Here is a 23,500-nt window from a genome sequence, read left to right on the forward strand (position 1 = left end):
GGGAAATTGTGTGTTAGAAAGTTTGTTATGAAAAACTGAATTTGCTCACTTTAGCCATAAATAAACTTAGCAGTCTTGTGATAATTAACTTACTACTCTGACAGACAGTCCCTGACTTATAATGATTCCACTTGCAATGGCATGGAAGCAATACACTTTCAGTTTGTTCTCAATAAATTCAATACTTTAAAAAAATAAAATGGGCTTTGTATTAGGTGATTTTGTCCAACTGCAGGCCAATGTAAATGTTAAAAACATATTTAAGGAAGGCTAAATTAAGCTATGATGTTCTGTATGTTAGGTCTATTAAAAGAATTTTCAACTAAGAATATTTTTTTTTCTTTTCCTTCTCTCTTTTTTTATAAGAGACATTTTTGCTATAGGGTTCGTGTGCTGACTGGGAAGACATTGAGAGACAGAGAGACAGAAAGTGAGAAAGGACCTTCTAGGGAGGATGGCCATGCCACAATCCCTTCTCCTCCATTCTCCTCTAAGGATCTGGGGCATGCATGCACACGCTCCCGGTGTGAGTTTTAAGTCACTGGGTCTGAAATTCTAACTGTGGTCAACTCTGTGAGAGTCCAGCAACATATTATTATGCTGTCTCCTGGTCTCCGACTTACAATATTTTAAACTTGCTATTGAATTGTTGGAAAGTAAGCTCTATTATTAAGTCAAGAGTGTCTATACTTAGCTTATGGGTCTTAGGCTAAACAAACACACTATTCTATATAAATATCATATACTCAGATTGAATTCTGGTCTAGCTTTTTACGTGGCCCCCACTAGGAATAAATAGCACTTCTAGCACTCAAATCCCAATGAATCAGGTAGCCCCTTCCATACACATCTCATTTCATGCCAATATTATAATAAAACAATAGCAACAACATAAGAATGAAAACTATAATGATAATAGTCACAACTGAGTGGTAAAGTTGTCATAAGGCTTTTATTGTTGTTGTTGTTTTGTTAGTTTGTGCACTTGCCAGAAAGAGACAGAGAGAGAGAAAGAGAGAGGAGAAAATACTCCCTATGGGGAATGGTCATTCCTTCTTCTCTATTTCTCCCTCCTCCAGAGATTTTTGGGTATGTATACACACACACACACACACACACACACACACTCACAGTATGTTTTTCAAGCTACCAGGTACAGGTCTCAAACTGCATAGCTGACCATGTAGGAACCACTACCTTAGTCACTAGGCCATGGAGCCAGCCCAGATTACAAGGCATTTTTTATGTCCTTGGAATTTTCTATATTTTTCAGTGTTTTATTTATTTTGTTATTAGTAGTAATAGTTGCAGTTGTATTTCTGAGAGAATGTCTCTGAGTTTGTCTTTTATGTTTATGCCTTACCATTGTCTGGTGAAAGTAGTAATAATTTGTCAAATTACCGAGGGCAGAGTAGCCCCCCCAAAAAATAAGACAGAAGGGGTTTCATTCCCAAAATAATCAAATGTGGGCTCTGTTTCAATCAGCAGTTTAAGGACTGATGTGAGGTTTTTTATGTTCTACAGCAGGGAGAGAAAATTATTTTTATCTGTGTCCGTAAGAATTTGTATTCTTAAGCTGAGGTCTTTCCATGTTAAATCCTTTAAATATCGACAGTGTTGAGCATGTTCAATGTTAGATCCAGAAGAAGACTTAGAAATCACTTGACCTACACTTGTTACATTAAAGGAAGGGAGCCAGGAATTTGAGTGTCTATGGGGGAGGTGGAGAGAGGAGGGTGGCAAAGGAGAGCTCTCGGTATATGGGTCCTTCCTATGCAATATACTCAAAGCAAGCTATGTTAGGCCCACTCATTACCCAACTTTATTTAGAGTCTGAAAATATTATCAAGACAAGCTACAAAAATAAAAAATCTCTACCTCATTTCTTTCTCCCTCATATAAAACAAAACAACGCAGAACCGTCGGAGCACATTAACAGGGATACGTATGTTCTAAACACTCATAGCTCCTGTTCTGGTACAATCCAAGAAGGGAACCATATATTTTGTGTTATTAAAAAGTCACCGAGTGCTCATTCCCTTGCTTATTGTTTCTAGTAGAAACTATTAATACTCTGCTTATTTCTATGAGAAATATTTAAATAAGAAACAAGTAGCTATTAAAACACACACACATGCACACTCAAGTTGTCTGTCTCAAAAACAAAAGATAAAAGGATTTATCCCCCATGGAAAAGTCGCTGCCAGCAAAACTTCCTCTTTCCATAAAGTAACAAAGCCCCTAGGTTTTCCTTCATCTGGAATGTCACAAAAATAATAGAAGCTATCAAGGACATTATCCTTGCTAAAGATCTTCAACCCCCTCTAATAGAGGACTTCCAGATGAAGAGGCCAATGAACTGAAACTCACAAATGTAACCAATAACCTAATTAGCAGTTAAGACAGTACTGTGGATTAGCTCCTGTTTATATGGAGATCTTTACAGACACTAAAGGTTTAATGCTGTCATAAATTTTAATACAATATTTTAAAACACACGAGTTCAGCACTCTCAAAAGCAAATTTACTTAGCTGGGTCAGAAATCTCTGACTTCATTAGTATTCGCTTACATTCCTAACTTCCCTTCATCATATCGGAAGGTCTCCAGGATTGGCACTGGCTTTAGCTAGAAAAATCAGTCAAACTGATGCATATTCATCAAGCAGCTGCTCTAAAATGATTGATGATGGTTATCTTGGTTCCATTACTAAGTAAAGTAAAAAATTTAAGCAAATCACAGCCTCATTGGGTGTCAAACTAGAAAATGAAAGAATTGTATTAAATGATTACTAAGGCTTCTTCCAGCTCTAGCTCTAGAAATGCATTTCTATAACTTTACATGTTTTGAAATTGCCAAGTATTGAAAAATATGCCAGATTAGCATAGTATCAGCCTCTCTACTCACATGCACTAAGGTCCATTTTAAAATGTAAATATGTGATCTGAGAGAAGATGGTATTAAGACATAGAAGCCATTACCAGATTAGGATTTAGCTTCAGGCAGGTACAAAACTCCCAGGAAAAGCAGTTGCCAGGAAGATAAGGATTGAAGCAGGTATAAATCAAATACCTATAGGACCTGGAAAAATAGTTTAACTTAATGGGAAAAATTGATTAGAAATTATGAAAGAATGGAGAACAGGTCTTCAGCTTTAGCTACTTGTTGCCTTGCATGAATGTGGGCCCTGAGTTATCCCATCCTCAGATTTTTTTGAAAGAAAGTAAAAAATATATAAAACACTTGACTTTAAAATATTGAATCAAAATATTTTAAAATGCTATACAAGCGAAATATGTCTGCACGTACCTTTGGTGTTGAATATGAAATATGAGATCGCTGATATAGAACATGGAATAGCATATAAAGATAGTGGGGCATGGGAAATGAGGGGAGTAGTGGAGATTCACAGTGCTATCGGGGGCACTCGACTGAAAACATTTAGAAAAGCAAGCAAACTTGGAGATAGGAGAGATTAGAACAGTGTTTTAAAACTTTTGGGGGTCATCAAAACCATATCATAAATGATTTAGAGATTTCTTTTCCTGGAAAAACAAACACACTAATGAAGGAAGCAGAATAATAGTGTCCCAAAGATTCCATGTCTTCACCTCTGTCTTCTGACCTCCATGTTACTGTACCAAAAAAAAAACAAAACTGATATATATATGTATATATGTATGTGTGTGTGTGTGTGTGTATATATATATATATATATATTTTTTTTTTTTGCAGATATGATTAAGTTAAGGGCCTTTCCAGCTACGATCAGAGGAACATACAATGAAGGAAGAATGGAAGAATGGCCAGAGAAATGTAGCATTGCTGGCTTTGAAAATAGAGAGAGGGGCCATGAGTTATGGAATGTGGGAAGCCTCTAGAAACTGGAAAAGGCAAGGGAGCTGACTGATCCCTCTCACTCTCCACCAGAGCCTCTAGAAAGGGTCTGGAGTCCTACCAACACCTTTATTTGTGTTGTTTTTAAGCCACAAGTTCACAGTCATGAGTTACAACAGTGATAGAAAAACAACATTAAATATATATATATATATATGGCAAAAAATTCATAAACCTCCCTGAAGCTCACCAAACCCACAGATGGAAATGAAGACTTCTTGTGCTAGTAAAAAACTCAAGATACGATGTGAGAGTGCTGAGAACTATAGATATGAAAATAGCTGACATACATGAAAAAAATCAATCCCACCCCATGACCTCAAGTAGCTCTAAAATCCCACTTCAACAAGGATGGATTCATTTTCTAAAGACTACTCCTTTGAGCTCTTCAAATGATATGTGACCCCTTGGTGGCTCCTGGCTGCAGAAAGGTCTCTCTTCACTTGCTTGTCATGTTCATTATGTTAATAACATTCTGCCCCAACCCCCAAGAAAATGGTATTTTACACCTGCTGAGATTTAGCCTGGTCTTTTCCCTCACTTTGAGTCAGACTTAGGTCTGGCGTGTCCTGTTACAGTATCATGTCTCTATCAAGATCCTATTGGGCATGATATGCCTAAACCTGGCCGTATGCTGGCTTAAATAGAAGAGGATTGTTATCAGGAATGTGAACTACCTGATTCAAACTTGTTTTTAGTTTCAGATCTCATTTCACCAGTTCATCAAATTTCACAATCCCTGTAATATTTTGAGATAGATTTTTTTTAAGTTCCATTAGAATGTCCCTGGGTGACACCAACATAGTGAGTAAATTAACTCTGTAGTTGAAAGGTAACCAGACCAATCTAAATATTAAACTTAATAGTGCCCAGAACTATTAAGTGGCCTAACAAGGCTTCTCATTTGTGACTCAGCACCAAAATCTGTTATTGTTGACACTGATTCTCAGAACATGCTGGAATGTTGCTAGCTCAGAAAACTAGATCTTGTGAAAGTGGGACACAAAAGGGGCAAAGGGGACACAAAAGGGACCAAGGGCAACAAGGAGGTGGGGATCCCATGAAGGTTTGCTAAGAGGCAGAGGACGAGAGACCAGATTTGCTTTTACAAGAAGAAGCTGTAAATCTATTGGAGACTGGAATACAACCCTGATTTAACAAGGAAGGCTGCATGGTGACTTTCCATCTGATTTCTTTTCTTGATACACACACAGAGGTTTATTAGCACAAACGTTTGTATGCACATGCATTTTTTTTCTAAAGGAAAATACCATAGATCTCTGAGAATAAAGTACAACTCTCTACTCTCCTAACCCCTGGGTAAAAATTGCTGTTACATAGGTTACTTTGTAGGACTATTCTATCTCAATACTGTTAGCTCCCAATTAGTTACACATGAATGATTCCTACTACAGAATCCTATCAAATTTTTTGAGTTGGCCACTGACAATAGTAAAATTACCAGTTTCTCCACTATAGAAGGAATACAAAATGATTTTAAGTTTACTGAACACAGGCTTCTTTGAGAAGGCTAATTGCTAATACCATCTTACCCCATTGGCCTATGTTGGATACACACATCCAAAGGACTGCCAAAAATTCCCTAAGCATGAATGATTTAGTTTTGGTTTTGGTTTGCTTTGCTTTGCTTTTATGCTGTTTAGAAATATTCATGGAGAACAGTTGACCTTAAGTTTTCTGAAAGAGGCCTTCATCAGTCCGGTGGGGAGCAGTCAGAGTCACTGCCTAAATGATTCTAACCAGTTAAAAACAGCTGTATTACAAGGCCTCAAATAGGAGGGAGAAGGTTCTGATAAGTAGAGAAAAGACAAAATTGAGGGCCACAGGTACTCCCTGAGGTCAGGTAAGAATAACAAATAGGGTGACTCATGAGCAAGGTTATAAAGGTGACTTTGAATCCACTTGGATAGCAAATTGCCTTACTTTTGGGGTCCCATTTAGTGGTTTGGAGTTCTGTGAGCATAAATTTAGTATGTTAGATTTTTTAAAATTATTTTATTTAACTCTATTTATTTACTTATTTTAACTTGATCAGAGAAAGACAGAGTGAAAGAGAGAGAGAGGGAAAGCGAGAAAGCAAGGCACCAGGTCTAGGACTTGAACCAAAGTTGCCATGTGGGAGTCCAGTGGCCTTAACCACAACGCCACCTGCCGGCCCCATACGTTAGATATTTTAAACCACAATTAATAGCACAATCTTCTCCATAGCTGTTGATTCATTTAGACTGTGCTGCCTTAGAAAAAAATTCTAAAGGTCATGCTCAAAGCCTTCCACTGAGTGAGGGATATGATTACACCATACACAAGATCCTACAAAGACAGCTGACACAACTAGTGGGTGAATTCTTTCTTCTGTTTATTTCCAGAAGAGACTTTCCATAGACAGCTGCAATGCCAGGCTCCCATCAGAATGTCATGCCAACCTTTCCACTGGCAGCTTTCCATCCATGTTCTTGCCCTGGATCCAGAACCATATTCTGCAGTTCAAATAGACCCAGAGAGGCCAACTTCAGGGCTACTTCAGGGCTTGAATCACCTTATGACACTTGGGTAAGCACAGAATCTGCACCCGCCATGACATAACCAGACATCTGAGGGTTCAAATTCTGGCTTGAACTTTTGTGTGACATATGATTTAATGTCTCTCAAGTCTCAGGCTCCTCCATAACAGAGGACTATGAGTACTCGGCTTTATGAAAAAGTGATGAAGACTAAATGAGATAATACGAGGAAAGCAGTTGGCATGACATCTACATAGTCAGCATTAATGTATCATTATCACGGAGGGAAACCTAATCCCCTCTAGCATGGAATAAAGGGGACAGAATAAATGAAATCAGCATTTCTCTCCAAGGGCAGAACCATCTCCTCTCCTCCCTGAGCCTTAAAGTAGATTATCTTTAAATGAAAGAGAAACTAGGTCATTTACACTTCTCTTAAACTCACATAGTGTTTCTCCTTCAAGGCCCCTGTAAGAACTTCTCTGACTATAAGAAAGGCCAGTGAAAGTCCAAAAACCTCAGCTCTCAGGTGGGGAAGGAAAGCACACAATTAGCATTTCTGAGAAAGAAACCCCAGGCACAAAACAGCTTCAGACAACAAAGAGCCCACCTTGGTTGAAGTCGAACTGTTTCTTGGCACCTGAAGGTGTTGTTCTGTGGACTTTCATGAGCTGGCATTACTCCCTGACATTCTGACTGGCTGGGTACCACATGCTCTGTCTCCTGCAAGAAGAAGCAGAAAAGTAGATGAGCTGTCAGCAGTGATCAGTCCCACTGCATTCTTCAGCTGGAGCATAAGTCTCAGGGCAGGGGAGCAGCAGTCTAACACACTCTACTGATTGCCGGGAGGGAACAGAGCCAAGTCAGTGGCCTGAAATTTAAATGGTCTCTTTCTATCAGTCAGTTGCTGCAAGATTACAGGATAAAGAAAAAAAAATCTAATGTCCAAAAGATATGACAAAGCTATACAACGAGAATTTTATGGACACTAACATTGATGTTATAGAATATTTAATAAACAAATATATCTGAGAATACACTTTATTAAACAATATTCATAGCATAGACGGCGTAATGGCTATATCATTGGAATTCCTTGTAGTCGACTGCAGTTTGAGTCTCGGACCTGGTGGCTTAAACTCACGCCGAGCATGTGTACATGTGTGCCCAGGATCCTGAGAGGAGAATGGAGAAGAAGGGATTGCAGAGTGGCCATCTCCCAGGGGGGGGGGGGGATAATTTCTCACTCTCTCTCTCTCTCTCTCTCTCTCTCTCTCTCTCTGTCTTTCTGGTGAGTGTACACGCCCTGTAGCAAAAACCTCTCAAAAAAAAACCCAACTATGTTGAATGTTCATATATGTACACAGAAACACAAAGATTGAGATAAGTTTAAGTAAACTAAAATCTTTTTTTTTTTTTGAGAGGTTTTTGCTACAGGGCGTGCGCTCACCAGAGAGACAGAAAGAGATAGAGAGACAGAAAGCGAAAAATCACCCCCTGAGGTATGGCCATGCCTCAATCCCTTCTCGTCCATTCTCCTCTCGGGATCTTGGGCACACACGCACACGTGCCTGGCATGAGTTCAAGCCACTGTGTCCGGGACTCGAACCGCAGTCAACTACATGGGAGTTCAGCGACATAGCCATTACGCTAACTGCTGGTCCCTACCAAAATCTTAATAGTGGCTAATTCTGAGATGTCATACTTTTTTATTTCTTTTTGGAGCCTATATCTATTTTCCAATTTGTTTTTTAACAATAAACACATATTATTTCTATACTAAGAAAGAAATTTAAGTTGGTCTGAAAACTAAAGAGTAAACCATTTTATAATTCAAAGTCCCAGGGTGCTTAATACTGCCCCCTCACACACACACATGCTATCATCATTAGCTACTTTGCATCTAAAGAAAACATGATACTGGTCATCCATGATGCAATCCACTCATTAATTAAGAAAAAGCTGAGTGCTAAACTCTCTAGGGAACATCATAAACACACCCAAGCGGAAGCTAATCTGGATTCAATACAAACACACACACATACCAGAAAAAAAAATATTACATGTGTCTACCATAATCTTTGAGCTATGCCAAATCTCAAACTGACACATTTTCCTCATAATGAAATAGTCTCTCTTTACCTTATAAAGGACACACTAAAATGAAACTCTGTGAGAGTCTGAAGTCCACATGGCTACCATTATTCAAAATATTCAAGGGGTCTGGCAAATTTGGGTCTGGCAGTGCCCTATACTGTGGTGGCAATGGAGACCCAGCACTCTATTAGAGGTAGGGGTTGAAGTCAGAACAAGTTCTAATATGTTAGCTGTCTTATAAGCTTTTTACCTCAAATACTAAAATAAACTAGTGGGGTTATTTGCCAGGTAGTTAAACAAAATCATGTAAATACTTTCATAAATGATAAGTAAAATGGGGACCAGCAGTTAGCATAATGGCTGTCGCTGGACTCCCATGTAGTAGACCGTGGTCTAGTCCTGAACTTGGTGGCTTAAACTCATGCCAGGCGTGTGTGCGTAAGTGCCCAAGAGCCCAAGAGGAGAACTGGAGGAGAAGGGATTGCAGCATGGCCATCCCCCCTGGGGGGTGATTTCTCACTTTTTGTCTTTCTGCTAAGCGCATGCGTCCTATAGCAACAACCTCTCCAAAAACTATAAATAATTAAATAAATAAATAGTAAAATGAAGGGGTGGGATGTGGCAGATCTGAGGAAAAGGAATAAACAAGGCTTATAGAGATCTACTCAGTAATTCTTTCAAGCTTCCAGCATTAGGCAAGTAGACATTCCACTTGAAAATATTCCATTACTATTCACTAGTTCCCTAGTCTTACTAGTTGTTTGTAAAAAAAAAAAAATGAAAGAAGAAAGAAAAAGAAAGAAAGAAAGAGAGACAGAGAGAGGAAGAGAGAAAAAGTGAAAAAAGAAAAAAGAAAGAATAGGAAAAAAAAGGGAAAAAAATTGTAGCTACTAGTGAAGTTCCCCTACTCAACATTTTTAAGTGAGATAGCTCTGCTTGCTACTTGCTAGCTGTGTGACCTGGGCCAAGTTACATAAATTATCTAGATCTCAGATTTCTTTTCTATGAAATGTGGATAACATCACTAACCTCACAATATTATTAAACAAGATGTCATTTAGAATCTCTTTGAGTGACTGGAGCATGCAACAGATAGGAACTATTGAATTTTTTATACAAGTTCCCTTTTTAAGCTCAGTCGTTTGAAACCATGCTAAGGAAAACCTTGGAGACTTAACCCAAATGAGTTCAGCAAAAGAAAACCTATTTTTATGGTGGAATGCATGATTCAGGTTTCTATACTAATATCAATATTATTTTAAATATCAGAGTTAGAAGTCCCATTCCCAGAGGTCTTAGAAATGGCCTTTTTACTCTCTAAAAAGTTTAAGCCAAAATTTCCATTTTATCATACAACTTTACCCTTTTAGGAAAGAGTAGTGTTTTCTTTTGTTTCGTGTTTTCAAAGAGAGTATTGTAGCTAATTCTTTGAACTCTGCAGGAGCTGAGAAGGACTGAACAAGACACACACTGCTGGATTCCCGTGAATCTAATGATTCATCTTAGAGATGAGTAAATCGGGCTTTGGAGAAAATGGTCCTTAATTCACTCAGGTCAGAGGTCTCAAAGTATTCTAAGAGGAGAATTTTTCTCTGGGATGGGTAGATAAGGAGGATTTGGGGACAGTTGATAATCAAATCCCTGATTCAAATGAGAAAAGGTGGCACTGTCATCTATGTTTCTTTTTTTCCCACTATGAATTTCAAATCTGATAGTGTAGAGAGTTGGGGAAGAATAGGTAAGGAGTAGGGAATAGAGCATCCCGAGTGAGGAGGAACAGAGCAGGCTCTGATGTGAAACACAAGTACGACTGTAATGGCAGGGTGTCCTTCCAATGCCAAAAACAGATCATGCTCCTCAGTTCTGAGCTCCAAGACTTCAGCCTCTCTAGAAAAGCCTAGTCTCTCTCAGAAAATGTTGAATGCATTCTTCTTTCCAAAGCTTTTTGTGAGTTTGGAAAACCTTTTGCTCGTAGGAAAAAGTATACTTATATTTTCAGTTTAATCCCTTCCACTCCATTAACTCTTCAGGGAAAGATCCTGTGTGAGTCAATAGGACCAGCCTAGCTCCAACAGGAATCCGTATGCCTAATATTGAGGCTGTCAGTCTTTCAGTTGAAGCCCCAGACATCATGTAGCAGAGATAAGACCTCCTCACTGTGCCCTAAGTGAGTTCCTGAGCCACAGAAAACATGAAAAATAATAAAAGATTATCGTTATTTTGAAGTTTGAGATTATTTGCTACATGGCAGTAGATAACCAAAACATGTTACATTTCTTCTATTCTAAGACATCATCCATTTTAAAAGCCACTACTGGTTTGATTAAATAAAAGCTTTTTAGGGAAAAAAAAAAAAACAATATGCACTTGACAATTTTTAGGTATATTCAGTTATAAGAAAGGTGAAATTCTGAAAAGATGTGTGTGTTGGCATTGAAGAACACAGAGCATGCCCAGCAGATCTGGAATGTGAGGGATAAAAGGAGTCTTTTCAGGACACATCCAAGAAAAGCAACCCCAAGAGTCTAATCTGAAACTCAAGAACCCCACAAGTAACAGAGAAGGAACATTCAATCAGCAGTTACCCCAGTTTTAAAAAAATAATTTCAAGATTTTCCTTAAAGGAGGAAGGTACATGGAAAGGGCATATCATCTTACTGAATTAATAGAACAGTAGCCTTCAACACTATTGTAGAGACAGTTGTCATTTACTCATAAAGATATCTAAGAAAATGCACAAAATGAAAACAGTAAGTACTCTATCAAGTGCATCTGCCTCTTTCACAGAAATTTAGCCAGATACAGGTGAGACATCTACATCTTGGTTCTAGTTGGATCACACACACCCCTGGCCAGGTCAAGGTTAACCAGGGCTGCCAAAAAAATAAAAAATAAAAAAGTCCTTAGAAGAGATATTATACACTTGTGGATGGTTGAAAGTTAACATTTTCTTCACGTCTGAACCTCTCCCCCAAAGGCAACAACAGCTAAACGAGACATTTAAAACACATTTGATTACCTTTGCCCGTTTAAACTTCAGCCCATCTTCAGTATCAGCTATTATACAAAACCCAGCTCAAAAATTCTAGAATATTAAAGCAGGGTAACTATTTTAAAATAATTGAGACACATTTTTACTTAAAAATCATAATACATAACAAGTATTTCAGTAGTTGAGAGGGTCTCTAAAGGTGAATAAGACATATTTGCTCTCAAGGTTTTTTTTTTTGTTTGTTTGTTTGTTTGTTTTTTTAGTGGTTTTATCTATAGGGCGGGTGCACTGGCCAGACAGACAGAGAGAGAGACATAGAGACAGAAAGCAAGAAATCACCCCCCCGGGGGGGGGTGGCCATGCCACAATCCCTTCTCCTGCGTACTCCTCTTGGGATCTTGGGCACACATGCACGCACACACATGCTCCCAGCGTGAGTTTTAAGCCACTGGGTCCTGGACGCGAACTGTGGTCGACTATGTGGGAGTCCAGCGACATAGCCATTTCGCTAACTGCTGGTTCCACAAAGAGTTTTCAAATCTACTATTTTACAAAGACTGGAGTATAAGGGCAGACTCTAAGTTGTTTGTTTCTGTGGTGATGTGTTTGTCAAAACTGACCAAGGGGAACAACGGAAGAGGTGCACAAGACTTCTCTCTGCTTACCTTCTTGCCACCTAGCCAGGTATAGCCTGGATGAGCACCTCCATAACAGTGACATGACCTCTTTTCCTACTGCTAGCCTTTTCCCTCTGATTTCTCTCCCTATGTCCGAAGTCTAGCCTCAGGGGAGTGATATGTTGGTTCTCTGCTACATGAAGGAACAAATTAGTAAGCTCAGCTATTTCATAAGAAAGCTTCCATGAAACAAATGCCATTAGTTTATTTTTTGACCCATGGGCAGAAGTATAGACAATGCAAGAGAAAAGCCATCTATTAATGGGAGAGATTGAAAACCCCATCTTTGCTGTCCCTAAGCAGAAATGGCTAAATATGATATTTTGTCCTTATTGGGAATTTAGAGAATTCAACTGACTCTTACAGAGCTTGGAAGAATTGGGTTGCCCCTATAGCCTAGTGGTTAAGGGACTAGGATCCCACATGGTCAACCATGGTTTAAATCCTGGTTCTGGAGGCTTGAAAGACACATGCTGGGTACATATGCATGTGTCCCCAAATCTCAACAGGATGGAGAAATGGAGGTGAAAAGAATGAGGCCCTGATCATACCCTATTCAGGAGCGCTTTCTCCCTCTTCCTCTCTCTCTCTGTTTCTCTCTGGCAAGTACACACTCCCTGTGGCATAAAAACAAAACAAAACAAAACAAACAGAACTTGAGAGAACAAGTTTTGATCTACTAGCATGGTCATTGCTTCAGACCTTTCCAAGTTCCCCCAGTTTGTACAAATTTATGGTCCTGAAAGAAGAAAACCATTTTTACCCTAATTCCAGTTCTTTCCCACCTGCTTTAGATTGACAAAATGGTACCTTGGGCATTAAATATATGCACATTCTCTAAATCTTCCTTCCAAGAGGTGGTAAATTAAAACATTAAATCTTGGCCCAGGCTCAGTAGTGTGTGGTGGGTGTTGTAGCTTGGCAGGATAAGCACACATGGGCGGCTTGGGTTCAATTCAAGCTCACCATAAAAAGCCAGGAAAGTTGATGCATGCCTGTACTCCTAGCCACTCAGGGGCCTGAGGCAGGAGGATTGCAATATAGTGAGACACTATCTAAAATGTCATACTCACCCACACCTACGCGTGTGCACACACACACACACATACACGCACACACACACCATGAGGGAAAAGAAAAGGAAGGGAGAAAGGAAAGGAAGAGAGGGTGGGGAAGAGGGATGAAAGGGAGGGAGGGAGAGAAGAAAGATAAAAGGAATAAAGGAGGAAGAGAGGGAGGGGGAAAGAAAGAAAGAAAAAAAAAGAAAGAAACTATTGGTTTATTATATTTGTGTCATAATTGGGGGTAAAAAAAATTCCCGGAAGAGTTGATTAAAATTTTCTTTTAAAAATGTGTGCTTATTATTTAAAATTTTCTACCCCCTTAAGAAGTTAGAGAACAATTCCTTCGGACCTATTTTTATAAAGAATTTCTGATTAACTAAGTCATTATTTCAGCAAAGAAATCAAATAAACCATGGAGGAAAGCAGGTATAGGTTCAAAATCCACCCATATGTATGAGGTAAGATCTCCTCTGATCCTATTTCTCTTAACTGCAATTTAGAAATATTGCTCAGTTTACTGCTTTGTTGTAAGAAATTTCCAGCAGAAAATAGACATTCCATTTATGTTCTTTATCTTATCCACTTTCCAAATCAAACAACATTCACCTAGTGCCTGCTCTGTTTCAGGAACCAAACGAGGTGCTTTTTACCTACAGTCCCTCATTTAAAATCAGGAGGAAGGTTTTAGTCTCTTAGCTTTCCCTAGTAAGAAAAATCAAGAGAAAACAAAACAAAACAAAACAAAGAGATGGCTAACCTGTCAGAAAAGATTGCCTTTGATGTAAGAGATGCCTTCCTGAAGACTTTATAAAAATCTGACTGACATTGTGTATTTTAAGACTATTCCCATGAAAGAAGATACTAGGTACTTCTGTTCACCACCTAAAGTGAAAATATTTCTTAAAAAATAAATACATCTTATAACTCAATAGGCCCAAACAGTTTTGAAATCAAGCAGTTCTTGTCTATTTGAGGGGACTGCTTTATTTCAAGTTGTTTGCAGAAAGAGATAATATTTTGTATTCTATGTTTAATTCAAAACTGTATGAAATAGAATCACTGTATCATTCAAGTCAAACAGCCTAGATTCTAACCCACAATCCAAGTTCAGAGTACTGCAGAACTGAAAAACACTCCACACAATTGCCATTAACAAAATGGAACAGCTGGGGTGAAGAGCATTCAAAAAGTTCACAGAAAACTGAAATTAAAGTTTATGTTGATCAAAATCATTGAAATTCATGCATAATTTTCTCATAATGTGCTTTTCCCATGTGTTTTTTAAAGATCCCTCTGGGTTTTCAGTGGCATTTTTCTTTTCTTTTCTGCAGCATCTGGGCAAAGAACATAGGGACTATGAAGTGAGGGAAATTCATAAAGCAACTCAGATCTTCTCCTTAATGATCACAGATGGTTGAGGTGAGTACAGGGGTGGGTAGAATTTACCGGCTGTGTGAGAGGCAAGATTAGTTACCCTGGATGTTTTGACAAGGCACTACCAAAACCCTGCTGCTTTTTTCCAGGCATCCTCACATTGCCACTCCTTTCTCACCGAGGAGTCAGGCCTTGTACAAACCTCCAAGTCTTCAATCACAACAGATCACTTTCAAGTTGTTTGCAGAAAGAGATAATATTTTGTATTCTATGTTTAATTCAAAACTGTATGAAATAGAATCACTGTATCATTCAAGTCAAACAGCCTAGATTCTAACCCACAATCCAAGTTCAGAGTACTGCAGAACTGAAAAACACTCCACACAATTGCCATTAACAAAATGGAACAGCTGGGGTGAAGAGCATTCAAAAAGTTCACAGAAAACTGAAATTAAAGTTTATGTTGATCAAAATCATTGAAATTCATGCATAATTTTCTCATAATGTGCTTTTCCCATGTGTTTTTTAAAGATCCCTCTGGGTTTTCAGTGGCATTTTTCTTTTCTTTTCTGCAGCATCTGGGCAAAGAACATAGGGACTATGAAGTGAGGGAAATTCATAAAGCAACTCAGATCTTCTCCTTAATGATCACAGATGGTTGAGGTGAGTACAGGGGTGGGTAGAATTTACCGGCTGTGTGAGAGGCAAGATTAGTTACCCTGGATGTTTTGACAAGGCACTACCAAAACCCTGCTGCTTTTTTCCAGGCATCCTCACATTGCCACTCCTTTCTCACCGAGGAGTCAGGCCTTGTACAAACCTCCAAGTCTTCAATCACAACAGATCACTAAATCTATTACTCTCTAACTACCACGCCTGAGCCTTAAAATGTGTTTATGTTGAACTTTGAACGAGCCTAATCCTTTGAAGCAAATGAAGTCTCCTAGATCTGACCACTAGAATTTCTAGAATTCAGGAACTAGACATCTTTGCAATGTCATGGGCTTCCAGGGTTTCCCACTACATACCTGTATCGTTCAGATATTGGTTCCTATCAGGTGATATTCTATGCTCTTCTTAGTTTCTACTGGTGGTGATGGTGGTGGTGGTGGGTGTAGGAGTGACACAAACCATAAACGGGCAATTATAGTATAGTATGGTCAATGCTACAGTGAGATAAATATTAAATATAAGATGATCTGAGAATATATAGGAATGAAACCAAGTCCAGTGCTTAGGAGAAGTATCACTGAAGTAGCCTAAAGAACAAAGAGGCATCGACTGGAAGAAGCAGATATGGGTAGATAGTATACGACAGCAAACATGTGTAAGGGACAGTATGGCATGGTCAAAGAACTCGGAGTGGGTGACTTTTTAGACTTAGAGAGAAAGCTGGGGAGGCTGACCAATGTGGCAAGCAAGGCTGAACTTTTCCTTGAAGGGAAAACCCTATAATCTTGATGAGTTCGGGCTGTACTCTGAAGACAATGGCAAGCCATTGGATTTTATAAAGAAAGCATGTTTAGGATTGTGCTGGATCATCTTGGGCCTCTGTGGCAAATGGATTAAAAATTAAAGAGGGGGAATGGAGGAAGAGAGGATGGGGAGAGAAATGTCACTTGCATTACAGAGGTGGAAGTTAATATGGAGAAAAACTTCCATATTACAGATATGGAAGTTTTAAAGATATTGAATGAGTTTTAAAGATATTAAAGAGGTAGAAACAATAGGCCTAAGGATTGACAGAAGGTGGATGAATAAAACAAAGGAAGAGCTGAAGGTGATGCCAAGTCTCTAGCTGGGAAAATGGGATGAATGCTACTGCTGCTCCTTGAGATGGACACAGAAGAGAAATATTATCTAAAGAGAATCAGTTATGAGGTGACCATGGGTCATCCATTAGGCAATGATAAACAGATACACTGGAATATTAGAGACAGATCATGGCTGGGAATACATTGGATTGTGGGAAAAGTCATGATGTATTTCTCTGTATATTGATGCAAAAATGCTTCATGACTTTTCCGACGAACAAATATATTTTGTAATGAGCACAAGGGTGACTAAAACCACACGTGGAGTAATACGATTCAGAGCACGCAGAGAGAGAAGAAAAAATCTGGGAGAGAACCTGAGGAATGCCAGTATTTACAGAACTGATTATATCTTGTTAAATTAAGATCAAGATGCAAAATAACATATACACAGTAAGATCCCATGGGGAGAGGTGAAGGGGAGGAGGATCAGGTGTGTGTGTGTGTGTGTGTGTGTGTGTGTGTGTATTATTGTATATTTACATTTTTAATGTGGGACATATTAGTTTATAAATTATTTCATCACTTGAATTACTTAATGATTATATGTTGCTTTTACAATTTAAAATACAAATATTTAATTTTCTAAAAATGTAAGATGTGGACAGAAAGAGAAGACACTGCAAAGAAAACCAAGAAAGAAATGGGAAGTCAATACAGACAGTGGGTTGTCATGGAAGCGTTAGGAAGAAATCTTATTGCCTACTTGTTTCATATTTCAATTGACTGCCAAAAAATGTTAAGAAAAATCAAGGTAAAGTTATAAAAGAAACATTAAATATCAGTAAAAGTGCACTAACAAAATGACTATTTTTTTTTTTCTGACAAAATGACTGCTGCCTTAAGACATTATAAATATTGCTCTTCAGAATAGGTGTCACTGGGGACCAGCAGTTAGCGTAATGGCTATGTCGCTGGACTCCCACGTAGTCAACCGCGGTTTGAGTCCCGGACCCAGTGGCTTAAACTCACACCAGACACATGTGCGTGCGTGCCCAAGATCCCGAGAGCAGAATGGAGGAGAAGGGATTGCGGCATGGCCATCTGCCCTGGGAGGTGATTTCTCGCTTTCTGTCTCTCTGTCTTTCTCTGTCTGTCTGGCGAACGCATGCGCCCTATAGCAAAAAGAAAAAAAAAAAAAAAAACTCTCAAAAAAAAAATTAGGTGTCACTGTTTCTTACAGTCAATTTATGTTAAATTTTAGTAAGGACATATAATTTTCAAAAACAAGTGATCAAGCGAACCAGCAGTTAGCGTAATAGTTATGTCGCTGGACTCCCACGTAGTCGAACACGGTTCGCGTCCCGGACCCAGTGGTTTAAAACTCACGCCGGGCGCGTGTGCGTGCGTGCCCAAGATCTGGAGAGGGGAATGGAGGAGAAGGGATTGCGGCGTGGCCATCTCCCCTGGGGGGTGATTTCTTGCGTTCTGTCTCTAATGTCTCTCTCTGGCGAGCGCACGCGCCCTATAGTGAAAATCTAAAAAAAAAAAAAGTGATAAAAAATCATGGCTAAATAGGAAACTGGAACCTGGTTCACCAGCAGCTGTAAATATGGCAATACAAGTTTAAGCCTTCCTACTAGAATGTGGTCATGGCCACAGCTTTGACATAGGAGGAAGCAAAATGGCACTTTTGCTAAATCTGTACAGCCATGAGGTCTCTCAGGCCTACAACAAAAGCTAGTGAATTATTCTGATTTTAAAATATTACTATAATTTTGAGAGTAGGAAGTGCTGATTTCTGTGATTTTAATATAAATTAGATTCTTATTTATTTATTTATTTATTTATTTATTTAGAGTGTTTTTACTATAGGGCACGTCCACTCACTGGAGAAACAGAAAGCAAGTGAAAAACCACCTCCCACCCAGGGAGGATGGCCTTGCCGCAATCCCTTCTCCACCATTCTCATCTCAGGATCTTAGGCACACACATGCACGTACCCGGAGTGAGTTTTAAATTGCCAGATCTGGGACTCAAACTGCAGTCGACTACGTGGAAGTCCACATACTAGGAAGCAATACCACCCCAGGAAAAACCACTTTGTATTTCCCTTTTTGGTGAGAAGGCAAACACCCTGTTGATAGAGATAATCGCTACCATATTATATTCTAAAGTTATTAAAATATGTCTGAATATTCTTTGCTTTCAAATGTCCCTCGGTTTCATTTCACAAGCTTCCTTCCTTGTTCATTGTATTCCATTTAACAAGAGTCAAATTATTCTTCTATCCTCAGAGCAGTCATGAGAACAATCCCAAATTACCATGACAAAGATCATCCCAGCTACTCAGGCTTCCCTGCTAATGTCAGGCACAAGGAGAGTTAGGGATCTTCAAATTCAGAGAAACCTTTCAAGCAGGGAGCAGGTGGGCAAGAGGGACTTCTGATTCTAGCGAGGAATAAACTCTGTGACTCTTGGGTAGCTGCTTATTCAATTATTTAATAAATACTTTCTATAGTGCCAGGGACAGTTACAGCTATGGGACTATAGTAGCAAGCGAAACAGCCCAACACTCAGAAAGCAATCAAAAACAAGAATGACATCGTAGGTTTTTGCTGAGACAGTGCAGATTTGTCCTCATTCCTTCCATGTATAATAAAAATGGATGATCAAATCAATAAGCCCAGGAGCAACACACAATGCAAAATATCTTTGGCAGAGACCTCTCTGCACCTTGGCCACCTCTCAATTCACAGTGTGCTCTGTCAAAACAGTCTCCTCCTTTTAAGGATTTCTGCCTGACTCCTGTCTTATTTGCACACCTTGGATCCTGGATGGTCTACCTCAAATCCTACCTGCCCAAAGGCTAGAGGGTCACTTCAGCAATTCTCTCTCTCTCCGTCAGGACTCTCCTCTCATTGCCGGTTTAATTTAATCCTTCAGAGCCTTGTTCTGCAGTATATGCAGGATCCATGTGTTTAGCATATGTCCGCCAAGTTAAAATGTAAGCACACAGAGAGCAATGTGTGTTCTGCATTTCTTGCACTATCTCAGAGTGCTTCCACACATTACAAAATATTTGCTGATTCATTCAGTCAGTCAGAACAGGTCCACTGAGCACCAGTGCCTGGCAGCAAGGGGCAGTCCTATGGGAAACATAACAACACACAAACACACTCCCACAACATTAAAAATACCAAAACTTGGGACTAATTTAAGCGAAATGCCAGTTGAATTATTTATAAAAAGTAGAAACCACAGAATATTTTTACTGACATGCCAGTTTCTTATGGCTTGCATGCTCATTTTTGGAACTGGAATGAGACTAAGAAGTTTGGCCTGAGGAGGGACTTTGAACAGCTGTTTTACTGAATAAATAAGAAACCGCCAAACACTAACAGTGGCTTCCATTGGCAGTGTGTGAACTTCTCGAACTGCTTTCCCATCAATTAACATAACTTATCAAGCATGTTTCTTAAATGAGGGCATTTAACAACTTGGAAAGTAACAGAGTTTTAAGCACTTCTCTTGTCTACATTATTGTTTGCCTAACAGTTTTCATAGACAATGGCCATGTACAATTCCACATGGAGTTTTTCTTACAAACTCTGAACATACTGTAGGCATTCCTAGAACACTGAATTTCATTCAAGGGCTATACAAAACACAGCATTAGACATGGGGGTGCGAAAGGGAGGCAGTTCACAACATTCAGCACTGGGCTCTTAAACATGTTTCTGTACCAACAATGAAAATGTCAGTCTTCCATTTCATTGAACAAGTAATTGAGAATTTTGCTTTTGTTTGTTTGTTTGTTTTTGTTTTTGTTTTTAAATTTTTGCCATAGGAGACAGAGAAAAAATGAGAAATCACTCCCCAGGGAGATGGCCATGCCATAATTCTTTCTCTTCCATTCTCCTCTCAGAATTTTAGGCATGCACACGCATGCATCTGGTATGATTTTTAAGTCAGTGGGTCCAAGACTCAAACCATCAAGTAGGCCATGTGGGATTCAGCCACCTTAGCCTCCACATGACTTGCTGGCCCAGTCATTGAGGATTTTAAGGAAAGTTTACCTATTCTCAGAAAATGTGCAACAGTAAATATATAGAAGAATCATGGCATTCTAGCAGTCAACTTTTAAAGACTTTGTGGAAGCATCTGGTCTCTGCCAACACATGGTTTTGTATTGGGTTTCTTTCAAGGGAAGTCATAGAAGGCAGAAGAAAGAGGGAAAATACTATTACGTCAGAAACCTTAAATGCCTAGATGAATTCTCATTTCACAGAAACTTAAAGATTTTTATAGCTGGAATTAAAATAAATGAAGATGAAAATGGAATACTATGTACTGTACCATCTCAAACTACAAATGAAATAACAATAGGAAGAAAGTAAATTCTGAAAGGAAAAGTATTCTAAGACATCTGAAGACAACAGATGTATCAAAAATAGTGGTATCGTTGAATGCCTAATATTCACTTGCATTATGGCTTTACCTACATTTTAATTTTTAGTTTTTATCTCTTTTAAGTTTTTTATCTTTATTTCCTGAGATATAGGAAGCAGAGAGAAGAGAGAGAGAGAGAGAATCGTGGGCCCCGAGCACATGCCCAGCACGTACAGGGAAGCCTCAGGATAGGAGCCAGTTCCTTGCCACATGCCTTTAGTATCCCAGAGTGTTGTGTTACTGCTGTGCTACCTGTAACTGGCTTCTTCGCGTCCATTTTAATGGTAATTGAAAGATGCCAAGTCTTTAATACTACACAAATAGTAACACCCCAATAACACCTTCAGTAATACCCCAGAAGCTAAACTTTAGGGAAAGGGCCCACAAAGGGGCAAACTATCAACTCTGTTAAAAAGGCTCTATCTGTAATGACAATGTAAAGCAGGACCAACTCTCCAGAGGTCAGTCCTCATCTTATCAAGCACTGCACAAATAGCCTCTGTCCCATGTCCTAATCAACAGTCACTAGGACCGTTTATCTCTGTTTCATCAGACTCTTCAACCACATGTAGAATATGGAATGCTTTTGCCTCAAAAATGATCCCCGTTTATAAAACATGCTAACTTTTCTACAATAAGATCAGATAATATATTGCAGTGAACTGACTATGTCACCTAAGTAAAAGTAACCCACAAAAAGTTTCTATGTGGGGGACCAGCAGATGGTGTAATGGTTACATCGCTGGATACCCACGTAGTCGACCCCAGTTTGTGTCCTGGTCCCAGTGGCTTAAAACTCATGCCAGGCATGAGTGTGCATGCCCAAAATCCCAAGAGGAGAATGGAGAAGGGATTGCAGCATCGCCGTCACCCCTAGGAATTGATTTCTCACTTTCTATCTCTCTGTCTCTCCAGGAGCTCATACACTCTATAGCAGAAATCTCTCTCTAAAAAAAAAAAAAAAGTTTCTATGTGAACTTGGGAAAAACACAATAATTTAGTAGACCCAAATACTAATTGTAGCACAACTCACTTTGAGGAAGTTTTTAATTTGGAAACCTAGCGATTATCTGGAATGAAGAGCTTAAGGTCCAGAATGTTTGAACTCAAGAATATTTGGAACTTGCCAACAGATACACCACATCTCTAACCCAAAAGGCATACCCCTCTGCTTCAGATTAATTTCCATAGCACTTCTGGATACAGGAAACTCTGAAAATAGACTGGACTATATCACGTAAATGATGAATAACTCAGGAGAACTGAAGACAGGCCATAAGAAGTAAAGTCCGGTCTCATTACTACCCTATGTTAAAGTGTCTACTAGCTCTTCATTGCCTGCACTGTGCTTCTTAACCTAGGACCAAGTCCCAGGGCATAGGAAGGGAAGCATTAGGCACTGCGCAGACCGAGGAAATCCACAAGAGACACATTGGAATGAAAGCCCCATGAGGGGCACTTCCTTATCAGATTCACTCATGAAACCACATAGAAGTATTCAATAAATATTTGTTACATGGATAAGTTTTTAACATGGCATATCTCCTGGTATATCAAATTGAAATGACAATTTGGAGAGAAAAAATATTTTTCTATTAAAATAGATCTATCAATAAACTGTGGTATGATTAAGACATTAAAAGATGACATTCATGTACATGCCAGAGTTCTTAGCTTTATATAGCAGAAATTCTAAATTACTTCAACAAAGAATGAATTTACTGAGAAGCATAGAAAGTAACTCACAGGGCTGAAGAATCAGACAAGGAACTACTAGGCCAGGAGCATACCAAATCTGTGCTGATTCACTGTGCGTACTTTTGCCACCCTGAGCCTTGACAACTCTAATGCCACTGACACTAAGACCATTATGTTATTATTTTATTCTTAAAGAAAAAGTAAATGATGCGACTGATCAAACTCTATATCAACATTAGCCATTAGAAGTATCCTGATTTCAGTGATAATAAAACATTGAGAATATGTGAATCTTGGGATTGCTGAAAAGCAGTCAGTTCTGCAGTATGCAATGTTCACACCACATACCTAGTGATAGACACCACAACCGTGACCACCACACACCGTCCAGATTTCATTCCTTGCTTCATTCACTCCCACCACCGGGAATTCTTTCTCTGGGCCATTGAGGCCATAGACTCTCAAACTGAGATTGGTGTGAGCACTTCTGAAGCAAAAACTTCAGACTGTGCCCATGTCCTAGCTGAAAGGGAGGCTGGAAAAGCGAAGAGTGGCCTTTTTAGCTTCCATGATGAAAAAAAATAAATAAATAAAAGGTTCTGCTTTTTTCTCCACTCCTGTGGGAAATTTTCCAAGCACAATAACAGAACTCAGATGTCTGGTAGCCAAACCAGAATGACAAATACCCCCAAAAAGGGAAATTGCAAAGAAACTCCCTCTTATGGTAAAATTTCAGTCTCTTCTGCTGTTAGAATTAGAAACAGAAAAACATTTGAGACATGCCAGAAAAGAAAATTCCTTAGGATGAAATTCTTTTAGAATACTTCCCCTACAAACGTGTGGCCTAGCTTCCATCATCGACAGTCTAGGGATGATGAATTAGGTGACAGTTCTCATATTGCCAATGTCACTCATATCATCACTCATGATGTATTCCCTAGGTTTAGCAAACCTCCCTCTCTGTGCAACTTTCC

At 39.1% G+C, this 23,500-nt stretch overlaps 1 protein-coding gene across 4 annotated transcripts in view; it reads right to left on the minus strand.

Moving 5' to 3' along the window:
• Nucleotides 1–23,500, minus strand: part of FAM13C (family with sequence similarity 13 member C) — a 139,432-nt gene that overhangs the window by 88,632 nt on the left and 27,300 nt on the right. For all 4 annotated transcript variants that reach the window (XM_014587272.1, XM_006147063.3, XM_006147062.1 and 1 more), the window contains one exon: nt 7,029–7,141. In XM_014587272.1, the coding sequence (XP_014442758.1) occupies nt 7,029–7,141 (113 nt within the window). The remainder of the gene's footprint in view (nt 1–7,028; nt 7,142–23,500) is intronic.

The sequence above is a fragment of the Tupaia chinensis genome, unplaced genomic scaffold (genome assembly GCF_000334495.1).
Source record: "Tupaia chinensis unplaced genomic scaffold, TupChi_1.0 Scaffold000199_1, whole genome shotgun sequence".
Lineage (NCBI taxonomy): Eukaryota > Metazoa > Chordata > Mammalia > Scandentia > Tupaiidae > Tupaia > Tupaia belangeri.